This window comes from Copadichromis virginalis, linkage group LG2 (genome assembly GCF_057382275.1).
Source record: "Copadichromis virginalis isolate Kocher_CV1m ecotype Utaka linkage group LG2, C_Virginalis_male_GT1.1, whole genome shotgun sequence".
NCBI classification, from domain to species: domain Eukaryota; kingdom Metazoa; phylum Chordata; class Actinopteri; order Cichliformes; family Cichlidae; genus Copadichromis; species Copadichromis virginalis.
In genome coordinates this window covers 34,197,157-34,218,655 of record NC_140619.1, presented here as the reverse complement: position 1 = coordinate 34,218,655, position 21,499 = coordinate 34,197,157, and the positions used below count along the sequence as shown (strand labels likewise).

General features: G+C 39.7%; 2 protein-coding genes across 6 annotated transcripts in view; both read right to left on the bottom strand.

Moving 5' to 3' along the window:
* atg2a (autophagy related 2A) overlaps nt 1-6,624 on the bottom strand; it is a 28,603-nt gene extending 21,979 nt beyond the window's left edge. The window contains exons 1-4 of the mRNA XM_085431580.1: nt 6,069-6,624; nt 5,525-5,687; nt 4,932-5,081; nt 1,080-1,182 (exon numbers count right to left, since the gene is read on the bottom strand). Of these exons, the coding sequence (XP_085287706.1) occupies nt 1,080-1,182; nt 4,932-5,081; nt 5,525-5,687; nt 6,069-6,239 (587 nt within the window). The 5' untranslated portion in view covers nt 6,240-6,624. The remainder of the gene's footprint in view (nt 1-1,079; nt 1,183-4,931; nt 5,082-5,524; nt 5,688-6,068) is intronic.
* Nucleotides 6,625-7,908: 1,284 nt separating this feature from the next.
* On the bottom strand, nt 7,909-20,469 carry nxf1a (nuclear RNA export factor 1a). 5 transcript variants are annotated; one of them, XM_085431528.1, is made up of 22 exons: nt 20,010-20,469; nt 18,292-18,351; nt 17,660-17,867; nt 15,915-16,074; nt 15,741-15,824; nt 15,376-15,480; nt 15,072-15,152; nt 13,885-13,954; nt 13,485-13,573; nt 13,262-13,369; nt 13,018-13,127; nt 10,418-10,454; nt 10,019-10,087; nt 9,851-9,906; nt 9,550-9,657; nt 9,324-9,382; nt 9,121-9,236; nt 8,989-9,031; nt 8,814-8,892; nt 8,252-8,434; nt 8,108-8,168; nt 7,909-7,996 (listed from the first exon to the last, which is right to left on the bottom strand). In XM_085431528.1, the coding sequence occupies exons 1-22, from the start codon at nt 20,062-20,064 to the stop codon at nt 7,958-7,960; spliced, it is 1,980 nt and encodes a 659-aa protein (XP_085287654.1). In that variant the 5' UTR covers nt 20,065-20,469; the 3' UTR covers nt 7,909-7,957. The 5 variants fall into 5 exon arrangements, with proteins under 5 accessions (XP_085287654.1, XP_085287675.1, XP_085287683.1 ...); XM_085431549.1 differs by lacking the exon at nt 20,010-20,469 and adding an exon at nt 18,821-19,019; XM_085431557.1 differs by lacking the exon at nt 20,010-20,469 and adding an exon at nt 18,897-19,019.
* Between the last annotated feature and the right edge of the window lie 1,030 nt (nt 20,470-21,499).

Here is a 21,499-nt window from a genome sequence, read left to right as displayed (position 1 = left end):
TATATATAATTCTGGTGTTTCATACGCAGCATCAGTGACTCATTAGTGTCCATAGTCATCAATGAATGTCACGGTCACAGACACTCTATTATTGACAACACCTCAAGCACAGGCTGCAGTTATCTGTAGCCACTGTTCAGCCGAATACTGGTAATGTTACAGTTAGATAGAAGGTTAAAATATGACACTATTGGTGAACACATTTGGAGCTTTCTTGAAGCTGCGGATTACGATCATAGGGCCTGATTTCTGACTTCTGTGGGGAATCTTTGTAGAACCTACGACGTAACTCTGGAAGCGGCCGACGCTGTTGCCACCACTTATCCTTGTGCTGGTGCACTATGTGTTAATAACCTTGTGGTTGTGTCCCAGTCTTTCATGTGCCTGGGCATACGCTCTTTGTTGTGGTCAGTTTTGTCCGTCAAGTTTTGCTTGTTCATTCCTCCACATCCATTCTGACCGTTTCAGCTATCACCTTCTGTGAAATTGCTGACATTTTTGAGTCCTTAAACTGGTGCTATGATTATTATTCTGTCACTGATAAATGCAAATCTAGGGAAAAAGTCGCCAGAAGTGCACAGGAGGTATCAACAGTACTGAACAGACCAATCACACCGGCTGTGTTGTACCGACACACATCAAAGTGCACGCCAGGTTACAACGTAGGGTTTCAGAGGGGTTTGCAGCTACAGCATAGCTACGGCTTAATTTTCCACTTAAGCATCAATTCCAAGTAAGCCTACTATTATTTCATTTGCAAATTTCAGGAATTTCTAGTGAACGTAAATGTAGAAAAATAAACACACAAACACATATTGCTCCCTTTAATACACTGAATGAAGACAATGTGACTCTAAAAGACAAGTAAAGTTACTGTCAGGTGAACTACTGAAGCACAAGTTATACATTTATGTGTTTAAAAGTGTTTCCATTACTACTGGAAATGTTGTTACTACTCTAACTGTAGTATCAATGAGGCTGTAACTGTAAGTATGTAAAATAACCTTCAGTGAAAACCAGGTCTAGTTTTTCCTGTTTGCAGCTCATATTCCGTTAGGAAAAAGGAAGCAGGAACTCACCTTTTAATGTGCACTTCTAAGGCAACGCCTGTTTCCAGGTCCAAGGGCTGGTGCTCGATGCGGACGATAGTGTCTAGAAAGGTGACTTTAATGCGACGAAGGACTGAAAAACAGACGACAAAACAGATATGCAAAGATTCATTAGCACCGATCTCTTACATGAGTTCTGCTTTGCTCTGAATGGTGGGATCTAATATGTACATTAACAGTGTCTCTACTGTCTCCCTGAAGCACATCTGCTTAATCAAAGCTGAATGAAGGTAAATTCTGATTTGTCAAAGTCAGAGCTAACCATTGTAAACAAGAGGCTCTAATTCACCTCCCTTTAAAACAGTGGATATCAAACTATGGTGGAGGCCCCAGTGGTGGGGAATAAAGCCAATTCAGATGGGGCATGAACAACCATGGAAAAATGTGAAGTGTAACAAAGTTGAACTGACATGTTTTCCTGTAAGGAAATTAAAAGTTTTGGAAGCAAAAGATTTGAAGAGCAGCTTGGTGGAATTACAGAGCTGTGTGCCCAAGATGACAATATTAAGGATATGACCTCTCATTGGCATCAAAGCCAAGAGCCAAGTAAGGAACAGAAAGTACTGCCTGAAACTGATCAAACAGAGAAAGAATTACCTGTGCAAACAACAGCCTCCTTATCTGAAACATCAATCATATTTAATATGAGCAGTCACCATTGTAACAGTAAAGTAGATTATGAAAAAGAAGTAGAAGTATAATGGGGGCACTGTAAAGTTACTGTGAAATTAAAAAAAAAATAAAAAATCCATGACCAAACATTAATGCTGTTTGATAGCACATTATAAATGTCAAACAACTCACTTGTACTGTGTAACACTATATGTATATGTATGAAGTGTTGTTCAATTATAAAAAAATAAATTAAAAAACAGAGTAATGGTCTTGAGCCACCTTTAATGTCTATGCTTCCAAGGAGCCAGAATTTCCTCTAATTATTAAAGTGGTCTTGAGCAATAGTTCTCCAGGCCTTCTAAATGCTTGTTACTAGCAGCCTGCTTCAAAAGCACATAATTTTGAACAACACAAGAACTTGACTGTCACTAGAATCAGTAACGAGTCTTACAGAGTAATTTTCAATTCACTGTCAGTATATCCGGAAGAGATCAGGAGAGCGGTACTAATTTAAATGTTTACAGCAGGGGTGGGGAACTCCATGCCTCAAGGGCCTAGGTCAACACCCCTGAATCAAATGATTAGTTCATTACCAGGCCTCTGGAGAACTTCAAGACATGTTGAAGAGGTAATTTAGCCATTTAAATCAGCCGTGTTGGATCAAGGACGCATCTAAAACCTGTAGGACACCAGCCCTTGAGGCCTGGAGTTCCCCACCCGTGGTTTATCGCCATCACAGTTGAGAGTCATGGTTTGGGGTGCATTTGAGCTGGTGGTGTTGGAGATCTTTTCAGAATTGATGAAATTTTGAATTCAGAAAAGTACTGTGAGATTTTCATTCACCATGCAATACTATCTGGAACGCATCTGATTGGCAATAGCTTGATTTTTCATCATGACAGTGATGCCAAACATACTGACCATGTAGTAACGGCATACCTGGATAGAACCCCCCCCATCAAATATAATCAATGAGCAAGGGTCTTGAACTCCAGGCCTCGAGGGCCGGTATCCTGCAGGTTTTAGATGTGTCCTTGATCCAACACAGCTGATTTAAATGGCTAAATGACCTCCTCAACATGTCTTGAAGTTCTCCAGAGGCCTGGAAATAAACTAATAATTTGATTCAGGTGTGTTGACCCAGGGTGCTATCTAAAACCTGCAGGACAGGTTTTAGATAGCTGACGGTATCCTTGAGGCCTGGAGTTCAAGACCCCTGCCCTAGAGCATCGACCTCAACATTATTGAAGCAGTGTGGGGTCGTCTTAAGAGAGAACAGAGCAAAAAGCCAGCCAAAGAATCACTTTGAATATCCTTTAAGAACCCTAGACAACTATTCCTGAAGATTACTTAAAGAAATTATCAGAAAGCTTGCCTGAGAGAGTTCAGGGTGTGATGAAGAAGGTGTTCAAACCTAATATTAACTTTCAAACTAATTATTAATGTATTTTCCTTATATACTTTATTTTCACATATGTTTGGACGTGTTTCAATAAATAGTAGCAACTAGCATCTCACTTTCCTCACAGAATAAAAAATGAGGCGTGGCTCACTGGCCTTTTGGACAGTACTATAGGCCAAAAGAATACTTATCAGTAATGGAGTAAAGGGTAACTACATGAACAAACAACTAAATAAACATAAAAAAAGAACCGCACCAATGTGGAGAAATTGTAAATTAAGGTGGCCAACTGTGAGCAGATCACAGGTTTTTAAATCTGTTCCATTTCAAATTTACCCAATATTTTTTTTTTCTCATTAGTTACACAAACCTATAAGCATGCTGGATGCAAATGAACAGATTCCCCATCTCTCACAATAATATAATCTCCTGAGTCCAGTCTGCAGGAAGCCAGAGGACGTCACTTAGCAGGGATGGGCCGCCCAGAATAGATAGAACAAGTGTGCAGTGAAACTGTTGACCTGTAGCATGCCCTATATTATATTTATGTAAACCTCCAGAATCCTGTTTTCTTTTTCTTTTCTTTTTCCAAAGAAACATCTACATCGCTGAGGAGCCTCTGATTTAGGTAACATCAGGAGGTTTGGTAAAGATGAACAAAAGCCCCTTTCAACCCCCAAAGTAGGAAATGAACCGTGGGATGATGGGTAACAGCCAGGAGTAACTGAGTAATGATAATATACAGAAGAAGGCTGTCACAGAGATGGCTTTCTATTTGGAATGAGGTGGAGGGATAATCGGGGAGATAGATCATAAATGGTTAAAAATACATAGTTTAAACTATAATTCGTTGAAATGTCAAAGCTGAGACATGTCAACACCACCATGAGGCCAGCAATGATGATTTCCCTCTTTCTTACAGAAAACAATACAAAACAACAACAAGAACTTTGGCTAGTTTTATGGTTCTTTTCCATGCAAAATAAAATATGAGAGTATCAATAAGTGTTATGTGTTTTGAAACAAAGTGAGCGTTAAAGTTCATCCCTCTGTGTGTTTATGTTGGTCACTGAACCATCTGATACACACAGTATCTGGTACACATGAAGTACAGCTTATTGTAAGTTGCAGTCAACCTACCTTAATTTCTCCCCGTCTGGCCTCGGGTGATATGTGTCACTGTTTCTTCATCTGCAAGTGTGCTAGGGTCAACTTGTGTCTGGGTTGCGTTAAGTGTATCAACAGACAATGAGCGAGACGCTTCATGCAAAAAATCTGCATGCCTGCCTTTTTTATGGACTCGACCCAACTACGCATGCGCCCTTCAGAGGACTATTACAGGAATAAGCACTGGTCAGTGGTGTCTGCACCTGTCTGTGTCTGCAACAAAGACTAATCCCCACCTTACGGCACTCGGTTTTGTTTGATGCCCCTCTCACACACACAGTGACAACAGGGGAGATAAGGGTGATGAGAGAAACGAGTGTGACTTTAAATACATGTAACACATGAAACACTCAAAGCAAAAAAGAGCAGTTAAATTAGGTCAATAAAGTAAATATAATTTTATGACTTTATATTTTTATTTGTACATTTTTATCACTTTGGTTTCTTGGGGGAAGAGGTTTCCTGGGGAATGGATGGAAAGTACTGTACTCCAAAGTGATCATAACTGTGATGGTTTGTGGGAGTTCTTGAGAACGCTTGACTTTTCCTCCGTTGCTGTGGAAGTTCTTTTGTCTGCACGCCAACTATCACATTTAGACAAGTGACAATCTGCATGCAGACAAACTGCTTTCACTCACCCGTCTCAATAGTCTGTGCAAACATCTCAAGCCCCTCCAGTGGGGCAGGGGGCTCCTCTGAAGCCTCAGGGGGGTCCTTTAGGCACTCCTGAGCCAGCTGCATGCTGGAGGTCATGCTGGACGACCAACCTTGCGAGTCCCAGCCCCCACCTGATGGCAAAAGAGGGAGCACTGAGTGATTTCTGTACTTTAGCTATTTCAGCATTGGCTATTTACCATTCTTTTAATTTCTTTTTTTTTAGTGAGATGATGTCTAAGTTACACATATGAGACAAGATTTAGCCTGAGCTAGATGTGGACCTGAAAGGATTCACAAATTAGCATCATTAGTTTAATATCTGTCAGACTCAAACATATGAAAGTATATGGCAGAATTATTGCAGTCCTTGTTCACATAAATAGTACCAAATGAATGTTTTCTTATCCTGTTTACATCTTCTGCAGTGTCCTTGAAGATAAATGATGCAATCTTAATAATTATACTGATTTTGTCAAACTGGGTTTGCACGTTAAGAAATGATAAGAACATGAGTTGCTGGCTGAGGCGTGTTCGGTGTCTCAATGAAAAGAACATATACTTTAAGCGAACTTACTGGTCCGGTACTTGGGTCGGCATGTTATCTGAAGACCAGAAACCTCTAAGGTGCAGTGATCAGTCAAGAGAGCCTGCCAAGGGATGGTCACCGTTATGCTGCTCACAAAGCCATCTACTATCTCCAGAGGGGCCCCCAGGGACTCCAAAAGCTCATTGACCGCCTGTTGTAAAGAGGAGGCAGTTAGTAAGCAGCTGCTAAGAAGTAAAAGTAAAAGAAAAAATTGAAATATGCGGTTTCACATTTGCCTCATCACTCTGGGTGTCATATAAAGCTGAGGAAGTGCATAGTTAGTGTACCATGGGCATATATATTTATGCTGAATGCAGACAGAGGTAAACCTAAACTCGTGAGCTAGTGGTGCGTTTCCTGAGAGTGGATTTCCTCGAAGAAATGTGACCTAGGCTGGGAGCCCGACGCTGGAGATTGTTGTTGAATTCAAGCGCAGTTGCGAAATAGTCGAGGGAGCACGAGTCCGACAAAAACACTTGATGGCTGCTGCTCGCGTGCCAAGATCACCTTCTCCTCACGGTTAAAAACTCACCCAAACATCGAGGTTGATATCCTTGATGACACCGCTGCCGTTGTACAAGTCCAAGCCCAGCTGATCGAGGCTCAATCGCTCCTGCAAAAAGTGACCGAGGTAGTGCTGTAAAAGGTACCGACAGGCCCGCTTCTTGATTGAGCCCGACCAGGGGAAAAACCAGCGAGACATAGGGCCAGAGAGAGCGGGGAGAGGGAGCGAAGAGGTGGTGGAGGAGAACGAGTGCGAGTACAGTCCCCTGGAAACTGCATAACAGACTAAAACAAAGTGTGCAAAAACAAGGAATGAGCCACAGCTAGCTACAAGGGGCTAAGGAAGGGGTATACCGTAACTCTAGTTCTCCCTACACAAAAACTACAAAATCCTTTGTGTCAGGACCCAAGAAGCTCCCACGATACTTTTCGAGACTTTACTCCAGCTGACGGTATCCGTCTCAACTCATATTTTCGCCAGCTTTGTGTCGAATCGCAGCGATAAGTCCTCTTCGCGTATCCCTTGTTTCGGGGTTGTTTATTGTTATCATTCGCCAACTGATGGAACGTCCGTGCGTAACTCGTCACACTGACGTAGACAAAAACCGGAAAAGGAACGTATCTATCCAGGCGCCATTTTTAGAAGGTCAGCGTTTTTATTGTAAAACACTGATTTTATATTTTTTCTTCCAGAGTTTTGAACATTTACATATAACTGTATGGAAGGCAAGGCGATATGGACGATCAGAAATCACAAATCTTATCCTTTTATAAAATGTGATATTTTTTAAATTCCGCTTCAGTGTGTACCTTTGTATGTAAAAAATAATAAAATTGAAAAAAAGATCATTTGTGCGTTCTCCCCGATTGTCTCCATTTATTTTTCTTGCAGATCGTTTTCACTTGTTCTTTAACCTTAAAATTTGTTTTGGTTAATTAAACTGGTTGTATCTAACAAGAGTTCTGTAACTCCAAACTTATTTTTTTATAAAACTTTGTGGTTTTATCTTAACTATATTTAATATAATAAACATCACAAGTCTTAGTATCATAGGTAAGGCAAATGTACAGCATATATTAAATCTACCACCCTAAAGCAAATACAAACTTAAGGCCAGCTTCCCTCAGCTGCTCCCTTCAATAACACTTTGTCTAAACCATCTGCTCTCCCTCCATTTCACATGCTCCCACATCAGACTACTCTGTCTCCAAACTGCTCAACCCGAGCTGTCTCTGATATACAAGAAAAATAATTAATTTAAATTAGCCCAAACTTCAATCTGGACAGCCATAAAGATGTAGGAACTAAAGCAGCACTGTAAAAAGTTCCATACTATATTTTTTATGTCAACTTTTCCCACACATTTATATTTGCTTGGATAAAACTTTCTGATAAAAGAAGTCATCCATGAGCAGCACCATTGATCTATTTTTTTACCCCAATGAAACTTAACAATTTTACATCTTTCAATAAGTCACCGTTTCTCAGTTATTTAAAATATTTTGACATTTTTGCTGTAAACTGAAATGTAGTCAAATTATTGGGCATTTCCCCCTCACTTTTCCACTCTTTTCTAATGTAACCTTGAAGAAAATTTATCAGTTGTGACAAAATATATTTTATTGTTAAACATAAACAAACAAAATCAAGATGAGCACATGAATACAATGGACCAATGGCCATATGTCTTTATTCCTATAAAAACTGTGTAGTGATATCTATACAAATGACCAAAAACTAAGGTTACAATAACCAAAAACAGTAGCAGAATGACATTTGGCTGTTAAAACAGTTAACACAAGTAGACTTGATCTACTTCATTCATAATTAAACAAAAGTGAGCGAATAAAAGAACAAAAGCCATAAATAAAAGTAACTGCGCTTTAGTTTATTTCACAGATATTTGATTCCACTCTTTATTTTATGAAAGCTACGTCAGGAATCTTTCCTTCAGCCTGGAAAGAGAAAACAAAAGGAGATATTTCAAAGCCATGGCCTCACAATAGTGTTTCTATGTTGATTTATAGACAGAACAATTATCATTATTATTATACAATTTAAGTTACCTTCAACTGAGTAAAGATCTGCGCTGCTCTGCTGAAGTCCCATTCATTGTCTTGTAGACACCTGTTAAAGATGTATGTTTAGATGTTTAAATACACAATCATACACAAGACCACAAAAAGATATGTGCAGGAAACAAAACGCACTTCTGTGACCACTCCAGGTTCATGCCAGACTTCTGTGAGAAAGCTGTGAGCATCTCTTGCTGCTGTGCAGTGAGGGTGGGGACAGGGCTGGAAGATGGAGTCGGGGCAGGAGCCACGAAGGCTCGGCGGATCTCCTCTGTTGTGGCCATTCGAATGAAAAGCTGGTCGTTGACAATGCACAACCTGTCACAAAAGAACCACACACAGAAAACATAAGGATATCTGGATGTTTCTGTTATACACAGGAGAAGCTAAACGTCCTTTTTGTTTGTTGGTACAATTTCTGATTAGGTTCATCTGCAATACAGTCTGCTGTCAGGCTCTAGCAGGAGACGCACGCATGTAATATGTTTGATATATTTAACTTGACCGTTATGACTCTCTGGCTCTAACACAGCGTGTTACCAATTTCATGAAATACACATTTTTCTCTAGTGATTGGTGGGTGCCAAGTTGTTGCAGACTGGTCTCAAGACGCAGACTGAAGCATAACAATAAACAAACACTTCGTTATGCACCACAGGAAGATCATATAAACCGCCGGGAGCTCAGTAAAACTCACCCAGAATTTCCTGCTGGGACTGTGATGAAAACTCGAGAGAAGGCCATTGTGGATTCTCGCGATTTCCCATCAACAACAACTGAAACAGACAACAGACAGACAAATTAGTAAAGAAATCAACAGGTATGCCCCTTTGTTCAGGACCAATTCTAAAACTCTGACTAAAACAGCTCACCTTCTTTAAAGACTCCACTCACTGTGAATGACAGTAGTGTATTCTGTAAACGGAAAACATGTTTTGAGAGAATTAGAACAATAAATTGCTTCAGAGGAAAACGTCAAGGTGGATGACAGAATGAAAACCCACCGTGTAGGTGTTCACATCAATCGTAAAGGAGGCGATGTCGTGCTGAGTCTTTGGTAGCTCGTTGAGGAAAGCCACCACGTTCAGTCGTGTATGCTTCAGCAGTCGAAAGCGTATCGCTAAAGAAGTCAAAATTTCGAGAGGGAAAACATGAGGAGACGTCTCAAATCCCGACAACCTCAATTTAGACAGTGAAAGATACTCACTGGAGTCTTTGACTCTCTTCAGGTTTCGACTGTCTTTGTAATACTCTCCCAGACTGCTCCTAAACAGCAGAGGGACAAACAGACTCAATGTTAGGGGAGGACACAGAAAGAGCAACCCATGCAAACATCTTGTCAATGAAAAGCTTAATTCTGCTTTGTTGATGAAAACACCCAAAATATATTAATCAGAGTAGTAAGTTATCTACAAATGTGCTTGTGTCCTCACCTGGAGGGGTTCTGGGTGGAGTAAGGTGTTGTGATTGATAATGATGCTCCATCATGATAGGCATCCAGGAGCGGCTGTCTATCCCCCGAATCATAGATACTGTAGTACCTGCAACACAGTCACAAGCCATGAAGTTAGTTTCTGTGTTTGTCCTTTTCCCCAAAAAATTATTTCCTTAAAAGCTAATTAAAATTAACAAATAAAAACATTAATTGTTCAGTGGGCACATTATCAGTGCACCAACTCTAAAAAAAATTTCAGGGTTTTCCTCATTACTAAAAAAGGAAAAGGAGAAACTTACTGTTGCAAGAACCGAAGGATGTGCGCCTTGATCTCATCGGAGCCAAAACAGCTGCCCTGGAAAGTCACACAGGAAAACATTTGTACAACGCAGATTAAACTAATTCAGTTAACAGTAATATAGACACAATGCTGAATATCAGTGAGTAAAACTATACATTCAGCTAACCTTGCAGGGGGGAATAGTGGTGGGCGTTTCCACATCAAATCCAATCGGTGGAGGGAGGTCATGACCATCCTGAAGTGAAACACACAAAATTATCGTAAAAGTTTGGTTTAACATCAATAAAGCAATACAAAAACTAAAATATGGAGATGTGCGTATCATATGAAAGATAATGACCATTTTAGGGTTTCCCAGGGAACACATGAAACAAAACTACTCTGATCATTTTTCCCATTTTGGCCAAAAACAATAGAAATCAAGAACACCAACAGATTCTTCAGAACATGACATTTATTGGAATATTCAAAAGGATTTTATAGCATCTTTAGGTAAAAGAACAACTAAATAAAGGAGAATGACTTCAAAGATAGTGAATTTTGAGATATAAATGTGGGAACCTACCAGTCTGAGAAGCCGGGGAAACCTCTGGCGCACAGCACTGGTATGGGAACAAAAACCAAGAGCAGGAACGTTATCGTCACAATCCATACCCATACACACACAAATAATGTTCATTACTGTGGGTATAACTGACAGTCACACCTGCTGATCCACTTAATGTCATTTTGTGCCTTTCAGTTGAATTTTTAGGACACTACACTTTGAGGATGAAATTAAAATGTTTCATTACAACCAGTGTCACAAAGGATTTAATCTTCTGTGTGTACAAGGAAATCCACAAATCAACTTAGCGTTTTCGTCCTTCTCATATTTTTTGCTGTGCTCTTTTGAAGTTTCCCGCACTGAAGTGTACTTACCAGCTGGTATACTCACCCTCTCCCCCATTTTGGTGACATACACAGATCTGACATGGAGCAGCAACACAAGCACACTTTTCTAGGAGCGCACACATACTAACATGCAAAGTCCCATGATTTACGAGACCACACCAGGATCCAGCAAACACATTCATTCTGAAGTATTAAAATAAAGAGATTATGCATTGCTGGGAGAGAGGTGGTTACAAAATCTCTGGCCAAGATGTTGGGGAACAGATGAGTCTACGTCACCAAGAAAACAAAACAGGTGAAGTACAGTTCAGTGACATACTAGCACAAGTAGCCTAACATTCAGAAGACAGTCACTATTCATCATTTGGGTGATTTTCATCAGCGTCTGTGCCCACGATTATCAGCAATTAAAGCAGACCTGAGAAGAGAGCCGAACGGCAACGACAGCAGGTCTCTAAGAGAGCTTAGCCTAGCAGTCCCGCCGCTCATTCTGTACCCATCCCCTGCTGCTAAAGTACGAAATTTACCAGCTAACTTTCTCACTCTGAAGAGTAAATAAACTTTCTCTAAGCTTTTTTTTTTTTTCCAAGTAAAATTTGGGACCAAACCTCTGGTTAAAGAGGCGTAATCATGACGTAGAGTGATAATCATCTAATAATAATTGAGCTTTTTCGTACTGGTCACAGCCATCAGAAACTGGAAGAGGAAGTGTTTTCATGTTGGGGTTTTTTCTGAACTGATTTCCAGTTCAGAACATATTTTCTTCAGACGTTTTGTCAGGGATATTTGCCAAACTCTCCACTTCATTCACAGACAATCAGAGGCCCATTTTAGGCAAAAGAGATCAGACTTAGTGGGAGTGTTTTCTCTCTTTGGCTCATCACTGGTCATTGATAATGACATTTCCCCCTCCGCCTCATCCCAGCGGCTTTACCCTTGAAGTCCCGTCTTCTTCACTTCATCTCATCAGTGAGTCTGAGCTCACAGGGACTGAGGCCGAGTAATCGTGACTGTGCCTGCCTTAGGTTGTCCCAGGGTTTCGAGGTGGGATCTTACCCGTCATGGGCTATCCAGCCTTCCATACTCGCCTGATACGGGGGCCAAGTGGGCAGGGGTGCTATGAGGGGAGGGGACACACTGGCTGTGGAAATTTTCTTTGTTTCATCCAAAATTTGTCGAGATGAAAATGGCTTGCCCACTCTCCAACAGAGAGTCTACACTTTTACAGTACTGCTCAAAATCTCATTATGGATCCCTGTTTTTGAAATAAATCAATGTGAAATGCTCACTTTTTTTTGCTTTTTGTTGCAGTTTTTGTTTTGTTTTTTAAATTAGCATGCTTCTTATCATCTGCAGTGTGACAGTATTTTTACAGCAGCTTATGGGATAAGTAACCACAATGTCAGCAGGGGAATACTAGGCAGAGCGCCGCCTAGAGTGACAACACACAAAGATGAGACCAAAGCTTGAAAGGAAGTGCCACAGAGAAGCTGAACAACCGTCAGAAAGAAGAAGTAGTGCTGTTCACACTGCAGAGGGTTTAAGCAAGCTGAAAGGAAAATAAATTTTAACACTGTGCAAATTTACTGTGGTCAGATGTCCTCTCAGCAACTTTTGAAAGTAAGAAATGATTAGTTTGCAGTGCGAAAAAGAAACGTTAATCATTGAGTGGGAAAAACACGTTCAAACCCCGCCCCCCCCAAAAAAAGCAACGACAACAACAAAAAAACCCCAAAACATTTAAATACCCACAGATCCTTGATTATTTAACGCACAGCACATAGCTGAATACTTGTGTATGTCACTACAAGTGTATAGGTATAGGCACAACTGCATGGATATTTAAAAGTCTGTATGCAAGTAAATCTGTACATAAATGACAAATATTAATCAGTTATCATTTCCATTTAGGGCGTTTTTAATATTCCTCAACACAGTGACAAGATCAGAAAGCTTATGGTGTATTTAAGTCAACTGGTACGTCTCCTTCAACTTAAAAAAAAAAAAAAAAAGATAATATCTGCGAGTTACAGTGTTTCACTCACAGAAAACACAAGTCGTTAAAGTTTTTATGAGTTGGCTCTGCTTGGTCCAAGCGTTCATCCTCAACTCCTGAGCAAAATGGTTTGTTACTTTACAGCCATCTTAAACACAAACACAGGTAACTGATCTTGTTTTGTAGCATCCTGCATCATACTCAGACAGCCACACGCAGTCACTGAATTATTTCTGTAAGAATTACTTTTTCAATCTCGTGAATCGCTGACTGACCTAATGTATGAGGCCTGGTCCTTGAAGACGTCACACAGAGGGTTTCGAGTTAGCCACAGCTCCACCAGCTTCAGGCCTTTCACCTTGTCCAGCTCCCGATCAGACTTTAGCTGGAGAACCACACAGAATCAGGATTTTTTTTTTATTTTATTTTTTTAAATTGCACAAACATACACACGCAACGTGCAAAGGACCACTAGGTCATGTCTGTTTATACTTCTACAAACTGAGTAGTCAGTCTCACCTCATTTTGGGAAAGATTGAGAGTTTTCAAATTGGGCACCTTGGTAACCAATTCAGCCAGTTCATCCAGTTTGTGAATACGGTTGTTACTCAGGTTTAAGGACGTCAGCTGGCAAAATGAGACACAAAATGATAATGAGCACACTTAAATGTGTTCCATTACTTTATAGCAGCTACAGTAGATTATAGAAGTGCCTGTGCTTCTGTCACTGCACTAATGTTACCTCAGGAATGTTTTCTTCAATGATCTTGATGACAGCTTCCATGTTAGTCTTCCTGTTCAGGATCACTTCAATGTTTTGGGACACCAGGTCTGTCATGCAAGATAAAATTAGCAATAAAACACTACACAAACATGTTAAAGTGTTGTTTTACATGGCAGTAAATAAAGTTCTGCAAGGTACAGTTTCACAGGAGGATTGATTTGACTCTTGGTGTAAAACATCACAGGAAGCCATTTAGAACAGGCATTCAATCGCCATTTTGCAGAGATGCAAGTATTGTAATAACAATAATAATCATCATTTCTGTAAGGCTGGTCAGAAACTTACTTATAAGTATGAACCGTGTGATCCTGGTAGCAAATGTATGTAAAAAAATTTTTTAAAAGATGCGTATAATCACCTGGGTCTGTTCGAATGTTGTTCAAGTCGAGTGCTTGCTGGGAGGCATCGAAACGTTTTGCCATGCATTGCTGTCAGATAAAAACAAGAATCAACACATTAGCCTCCAAAACACCACAAATGGTCACAATGGCAAAATAATTCTCCTCTGAACTCTCTCCACCACTCAGGTCAGATCACTTCTGTTGAATCAAATGCAAAAAGAGTTTACCAATTTAATAAAATGAATGCAGCGAAGCAGCCACCACTTTACCCGTTTGCTCAATGCGTCCAAATATAACAACACAAATAAACTTATGGTACAGTCATATAAAAATTTCAAAAATTTATAAATATTTTATTAAGGTTCTACTAACGCTCCTAATCACTCCCCATAGTTGCAGCTTTACTCTGAAAACACCTGACTGGGACAATACACATTTACAGTTATTATAAGTAGGGTTTGGCTAGAATATAGCAGCTATTGGTAGTTCAGTGGTCTGCTTGCTTGAGAATTTGACATGTATTTCCCAAAAACACCAGAAGGTGGTGCTTTCTTCCTTTTTGTTGTGTTGAGTGGATAGCTGTACACTCATCAGTGAGTCATTTTATTGTTGATGTTAAGTTCATCATAACAAAGTCCTGAACATTGTGCTTGGTTAGTTTGGGGCGCTTTGCCTTTATGGTTGTGAAACTGAGATGTCGTCATTTTAAATCATACTGCCTTACTACATTTAGCAGTAACGGGTGAAATGTGTATTTAGTCAACTTTGTTTTCTGCAATTTCATTCTAAAAATGTCTCTACAAACAAGACAAGCGCATACTTGGCATTTTTTGACAGGGAGTCAGGTTGAGACGATCGGTTAAAAATGCAGGCTAAAGGCCACCTGTCTCCAACTTCTTAGAGATATGACAAACTTTCACTTTCACTCATGACATGTGCATCACTAAAATGAAAATGCTTTGCTTTGAGGTTCTATAATTCTGTGACCTAAACTGGTAAACTGCATTTAAACGAACGTGCTATTAACATCACTAATAAACAGTTAATGTATGTAAGAACGACACTTTAACAGTGTACTTAGTACTAGAACACCATTAGTTTGAGCAACAGACTCTCACAATGATTAGAGAAACTCAAAGACATTTTGAACATTACTTATGAGGCTTTTAGCCACAATCACTGCCCCCACTCAGGTGCTTCCTACCTTCAGGTGCTCCAGGTGTTCAGGCTTCAGGTCAGAGAGGAGGAATGACGGTGGAGCACTTTTGTTGACGTGCACTTCGACCTTGGAGAAACACAGATGGAAAATGACAAATCAATAACTTAAGATTAAGATTGTTTGATTAATGGTTATTCATTATCTTGTTTTCACATTCAAGTAGGTGGATAAACACTCAGTAGCAGCACACCAATGATCTGTGACCTTAAGGCAACAGCACAGCAGAGTACAATAGGCGTGAACAGTACACATGACACAAAAACCTATCGATATTATTACACCAACATACCTTATAACCATCGGTGTCTGTGATCTTATGTGAACACTTGTGTAAAGCACTGGCAACAGAGGAGTCATCCACATAGAAATGGACCCTGTTATGGTCCACATGGTACTGGATAAAGAGGGCAAGACAAGAAAGAAAAAGATAATACAATTAAAATCGCCTTAGACTTACCTTACAAATTTTACTACATGGGTACTGCAGATATTTTCTGAATAATTGTATAGGCACAAAGAATTACATCATTTATTTTATCAGAACACAACATACAGAAACTTAAAAAAGCTTACTCATACATTTGCTACTTCAAGAAATATATAAAAAGGTATTAAATCTGTTTATAACTAGTAATTATAAGTGCTTAAATGCACCTGTATAGGGTGGTACGGAACGGAACAAATGTTCTGGAGAGCTGGGAGTAGCCACTTCTTGTCATATTTTCTTCCATGTGGAATCTGCCAAACATACAAGAAACAAAATATAATTTCTTTATAGATTACAAAGTGGTTTCTTTGACTTCCTGGGGTGACCGTAATGATACACACCGTTACTTTGTACCAGCCCGATTGGTTTTTCCCTCCTCCGCCACCTCGTTCTCCTCCTCTGAAGGGACCACCCCCTCCACCTCTGCCTCCACCTTTGCCTTGTCGCCTGTCTCTGTCAAACCGTCCATCTAATTTCCTAAAAGGTCTTCCGTATGGGTTACTAGGGAGAACACAACAAGGCAGTATATATTCAGGCATATGGCCACACAGGGAAAAGAATCAACGCAATTTTTAAGTTCTATTTCTCAGTATTCTGTCTTTGTACAAGCAGTTTATTTATCTATTATCATCATTGCAAATCATGCCATCTGCCAAAGATTAAGTCACAATTCTGGCATGTGAGGCGCTTTGATAAACTACCAGTTTGTTGTGCCTATCTAGATTTTTGCAATCTGGTGTGTGCAGAACAGAAGGGCTAAAGGTACCAGTAGGTCGGTCTCAACGTGACTCATCAATCATATATCTCGAGATAGCAATAAGGAGATTCCTGATAAAAACCTCTGTAATTGCGTTGTTTGCCATTCTGACTTGTGTTCTGATTCTAGTTCAAAACCATTTCCATCATTTAGGGGTAGACTGCAGCAAGTGTGGTTATGATATGCACAAGCAATCACCAGTGTGCCAACCACAATCATTACAGGACTTTGCATCAGGTCGACAGGAGTCAGGTTTCAAAATTACACGGATAAATGCTCTGTATTTTTCCTTACATTCAGTGTTGCTTTAACCTTTTGTCAAGGCCCAACACAGCTTTCACACTCGCAGTTCTTATTGTAGTAATGGTAATGGCCTGCATTTGTATAGCGCTTTTCTAGTCCATAGGACCCCAAAGCGCTTTACACTACATTCAGTCATTCACCCATTCACACACACATTCACACACTGGCAATGGCAAGCTACATTGTAGCCACAGCTGCCCTGGGGCGCACTGACAGAGGCGAGGCTGCCGGACACAGGCGCCACCGGGCCCTCTGACCACCACCAGTAGGCAAACATGGGGTTAGTATCTTGCCCAAGGATATTTGACATGCAGCCAGGATGCAGCCTGGGATCGAACCACTGACCTTCTGATTAGTGGCTGACCTGCTCTGCCACCTGAGCTACAGCCACCCCTAGTAGACTTAAAATAAATAAAGAAATAATTACCCTACCCCAGTGTTTGTGAAATAGTCACACGCATGTACTGGCAGAGCATGAGACACAGACAGGCAAACTTATTAAAACACTGCTTTACAGTGGCCTCCCTTTTTATTACCTGGAATATTCTCCTTCATCAACCAGTTTTTCATTCAAGATGTGGAAACTAGAAAAAAAAAGTCACACTGGATCCAGGACACGAGCTGATATTTTAATAATTTCATGTTATAATTTTTAGCTGACTAACAAAATCACTTATTTTTTCTCAGTTCACTTTTACCGTTTCAGTCCTGTTCACTTTTCCTGTGGTATTATTCATGTCAGCAAAGGAACAGAAGTGAAAATGGTCTGGTGCTCTACTTTCTCATCCTGTGCGGGCTATTCAAGATGCAACACCTTTCCTACAGCTTCACATGAAATCCACATCAAACACCTAAGACCTTGCTGTTTATGTGTTACTCACCTTACAAGAAAATTATACATTGTGCAAATGTTCTTTTCAGTTTAAAGCCATTAATTGTTTACTTAGACTAAAGTATTACTGTGAGAAGTTTATCAGACAAACTCTAGCAAATGCATTCAATGAAAGTGTAACTTATTACACTTACAATCTGTTCTGGGAGCTGCTGTCCTGACAGCCATCACTCATAGTTACATCTCCATCAGTATCTTCAAGCCTCGACCGTGGTCCAGGACCTCCAAACCCTCCTGAGTGGTTTCCACGCTGGCGGTCTCTGCGAGACCTGTCATACCGACCCTTGTGAGGGCCTCTGCCTTTACGGTTGCGAAACTGTGGTGCGGTTCTGTCATCATGCTCTGTAACGGAGAAAGTAAGTTAGCTCACAACCTAAATATCACATCTCAGCTACAAAATACAAGCAATAATAACCCCCCAAAAGGCATAGGTTATGAGTTAAATTAAATCAGCTACTGTACATGGACTAGATAAGACTGAAAAGAGCTCAAATGACTGTTACAGATTGCAATGTAAACATTAAAGGAAGCTTACAATTTTAAATACGCACTCTGTAGCAGATTTTAATTAAGCCTACACTTTTGCAAATTATGCACATTTTAAAAATTCCTTTAAATATCCAAGACAAGCCCTGGTCTTGTTGATCTCTGCAGTAACTCTCTGGACTCATTTTACCAGCGAAATAATACAAATATTCATGGCGTGGTACTGGGTAAACATGTGTCACAAAATGACACCTCCGAGATGCCTTCGACATATTTTTACCTCCGTGAACCATGAAATCGGTTCTTCTGACCTCTCTCCTCACCATAAAGTCTCCAAGATCTGTGGAAAGGTCGTTAAAAGTGCAGTAAGTTTAAACCTGCAGTGAACGTGGCTTCTTACCGTTGTAGTAATGCCCGCCGTCCGCCATATTTCTCCAATAGTGTTGGATAACAGCCACAACCCAGAGTAAAACAAAAAACAACAATGCTACTAGTGGTGGTTTCTTTTCTTTGTTTCACGGCACTCAAAGCCAAGGCTGTCGGAGAAACTCCAACATTCCGAGTGGACCAGCGGAAACAAAGGCGACCCCGACGTGACTGTCGGCTCGTAATTAGCAGCTTAGCTTAGCTTCCCCTGCCGAGCCCAAACGAAAAGACAAAGCCGGAAACACAACTGGGTTCTCTTCCGGGGCAAGAAAAGGGAGCGGACAGTTGAAACAAACTACGGTGGGATTATGGTCAAGTAAAAAACAAAAAAAAAAAAAAAACAATGTACAAATCAGGTTTTGCTAGCGTTAGCTTCGACTTACTTTTGCGTATATATGCGCAAAACCTATAGCGCGAAGCTTGATGTGGGATATCCGACCACTTAAATCACACACGAACCTCTTTAAAAGGCTCACCAACTTCTGTATTTCCACAAAGATGAGGGATAAAACACAGACAGCTGTCTTTTAAGTTAGCCAACGGGCCGGTCTGTTGTTTTTTCAAAGCTGCGCCAGTATGCAAATGTATTTTTAAAAAAAACTACAGCGGTTTCAAAGGGTATACAAAATGGGGTTGTCTCGTTTAGCAACACTTCTAAAAACTATATTGTTTGAATTTGAAAATAATAGTTTCAACATCATGTAACACTGAGACCTTTGATAAAAACAGAATCACATAAGATTCATTTAGATGTGTCATTTCCTAAACCTACAGAAGTTTTTATTCTAATTTCAGCGCTGCACAAATCATATCTCAGTATGTTGTTTTGACCAGCTGTCAGTAATCCTCCAAATAACTGTAAAGTTCCCGTGACATGTGCACAAAAGACTGATTTTTAAAAGTAAGAAAAAAAACCCAGGTTATATTAATGACTCACTTCTATTGTTTGTGCCACTGAAGCATAAAACCAGGAGCACTTTCAATGCAGGAAGGTGCAGCTGGAAGCAATAACAATAATGATGTCCCAATAAGCCCTGACAGTGAACCAGCACGGTTTAATACTAGCAGAAATATCACAAAATGTCATAATAAGCTCTTAATATTTTATTCTGGAATTGTCCAGAGGTGCTTTTTTTTTTGTACAAACAGTGCACTTTAATATGGCCTATCAGGATTTAAAAAGGAGTATAATTTGATAATATTTCGCTCAAAGAAACTTTAGGATAGGGTCAGCTGTACAAACTGTGTTTTATCGCAAATCGTGACGATCCTGGTTCTTAGTAACCAAACTGCAACTGAATATATATTTAATTAATATAAAAACATATGCATTTAAAATATTAGCCTGAAGGCTTCCGTTAGCATCACACCATTTAATTCTCTGACCAGGTAAACAATAGCTACACCTTCCTCCTCGGTAGCATGCTTATTTATTTTGTAAATTTTCAATGTTAAGGCAATATCATTCACAATGTCTGTTTAAAACACGAAGCATAAGCAGGTGTAAGCGATTAGACGGTAATGTAAACCCGGGCTAAACGAAGCCGAGAGAATAATAGGAGTCAGACTTACCATCATTCACCACATGTGTCACTACGGCCAGGTTGCGGTAGTTCCTCTGAAACATGATCACTTGGTCCTCTCAAGACCACTTAAACTCCCAGAAAAAACTTACTTTCTCCTTGAAAAACTCCTTTTCAAAACAGCACCAGATTCTTTGTCAGCCTTCTTGAGCGAAATTTGAAGTTTATGCTTTTTTTCTTTTTGGGCAACTTTGTGAGCAGAAGCTAAGGTTAGCTTGCAGCTAGCAGTATCGTTCACGTTGGCTGCCCAGGACCAGTTTCAACATTTACCACTAATTTCTTTTTTTCTTTTTTTACCACCTTATTGGTTTTTCCCCCCATAAAAGTACCGAAAACGTGTCGTTTTAGCTCCTGTCAGTCGGTCTCTCCCGCTCACTTGTCTCCTGAAGCGCCAACAACATGGCGCCACCTGGCGAAACGAAGCTCTAACGTCTAATTACTGCAGCCTGAGCGCTTAAACTGCCACAGTATTAGCATACTTTAAAAAAATATATTTAGGCAAATGTAAAATTTTGTATTTTTATGGCATTTTTAAAAAATAGATATTTGGCTTAAATAGTTTTATTATTAACAAAGTAATTAACTTAATGTAATTCAGGCATCTATTTGTCAATCAAACACAAATTATTATTAGGTTGTTAAACAATAACAAAAGGGGAAAAATTTAATTTTTCTGCTGTATTTCCTGTTGTTAACTAAAAAAAAAAATACAAAATTAAGTCATTGTCATTTTTAACAATAGTCCGTAATAACAGCTCCAAAACATTATTGCAAACTTCTGCATCATAATTTGTGGTCTCTGTTTTAGACTTGTCACATTTTAATGCCAAATGTGTTTTCAATAGATGGAGCCTTTAATTACTAAAACTATACATTTTCATCTTGACAGTCTACAACCACTAAAATGCTAATTATGATGTCTTAATGTTGGGGGAATATTGTCTCTTGGGCCAGATATTTCTATTTTTCTAAACTTTTGAACACAAAAATGTACTTGAATTTAGCTGAAGTACATAAATCTGTTGAAACCCTAACCCTAGCTCTGAGTCGTAACACTTTGCAGAAAAAAGGAATTTAACAAGTAAAGTTAGTCTGATTATTTTGTTATCCTCTGTTTCTCAATGTCAGTGAGAAACAAAAACATATTGTTATAGCCTAGAGTTCAGATCACCGATGATGTGTTAGACCTCACAGGGTTAATAATTGTAATTGTTTTACTGCTTACTTTTCAGTTATTATTATTTGCCTTACTTTAAATTAAACACTCAGCATTATGTTAACAATACTTCAGATTTGCACAAATCATATCTTTCAGTCTTCTTCTTTCGGCTGCTCCCTTTAGGGATTCCCACTGTGGAAATCTGTCTCCATCTCACTCAACCCTTTGCGTCCTCATCTGTCACACCAACCCTCCTCCATTAATATTTTCCTCCTATTTTTTTCCACTATCCCTCCTCTGCACATGTCCAAACCATGTCA

What these genes read in the sequence shown, in the direction of transcription:
- nxf1a (XM_085431528.1), bottom strand. Translation starts at nt 20,064, where the DNA reads ATGTTTCAGAGGAACTACCGCAACCTGGCCGTAGTGACACATGTGGTG. An exon ending in GACACATGTGGTGAATGATG is followed by an intron (nt 18,352 to 20,009) that starts GTAAGTCTGACT and finishes ACCTTTCCACAG; the next exon opens with ATCTTGGAGACTTTATGGTG. An exon ending in GAAGAGAGTCAAAGACTCCA is followed by an intron (nt 9,237 to 9,323) that starts GTGAGTATCTTT and finishes TGACTTCTTTAG; the next exon opens with CGATACGCTTTCGACTGCTG.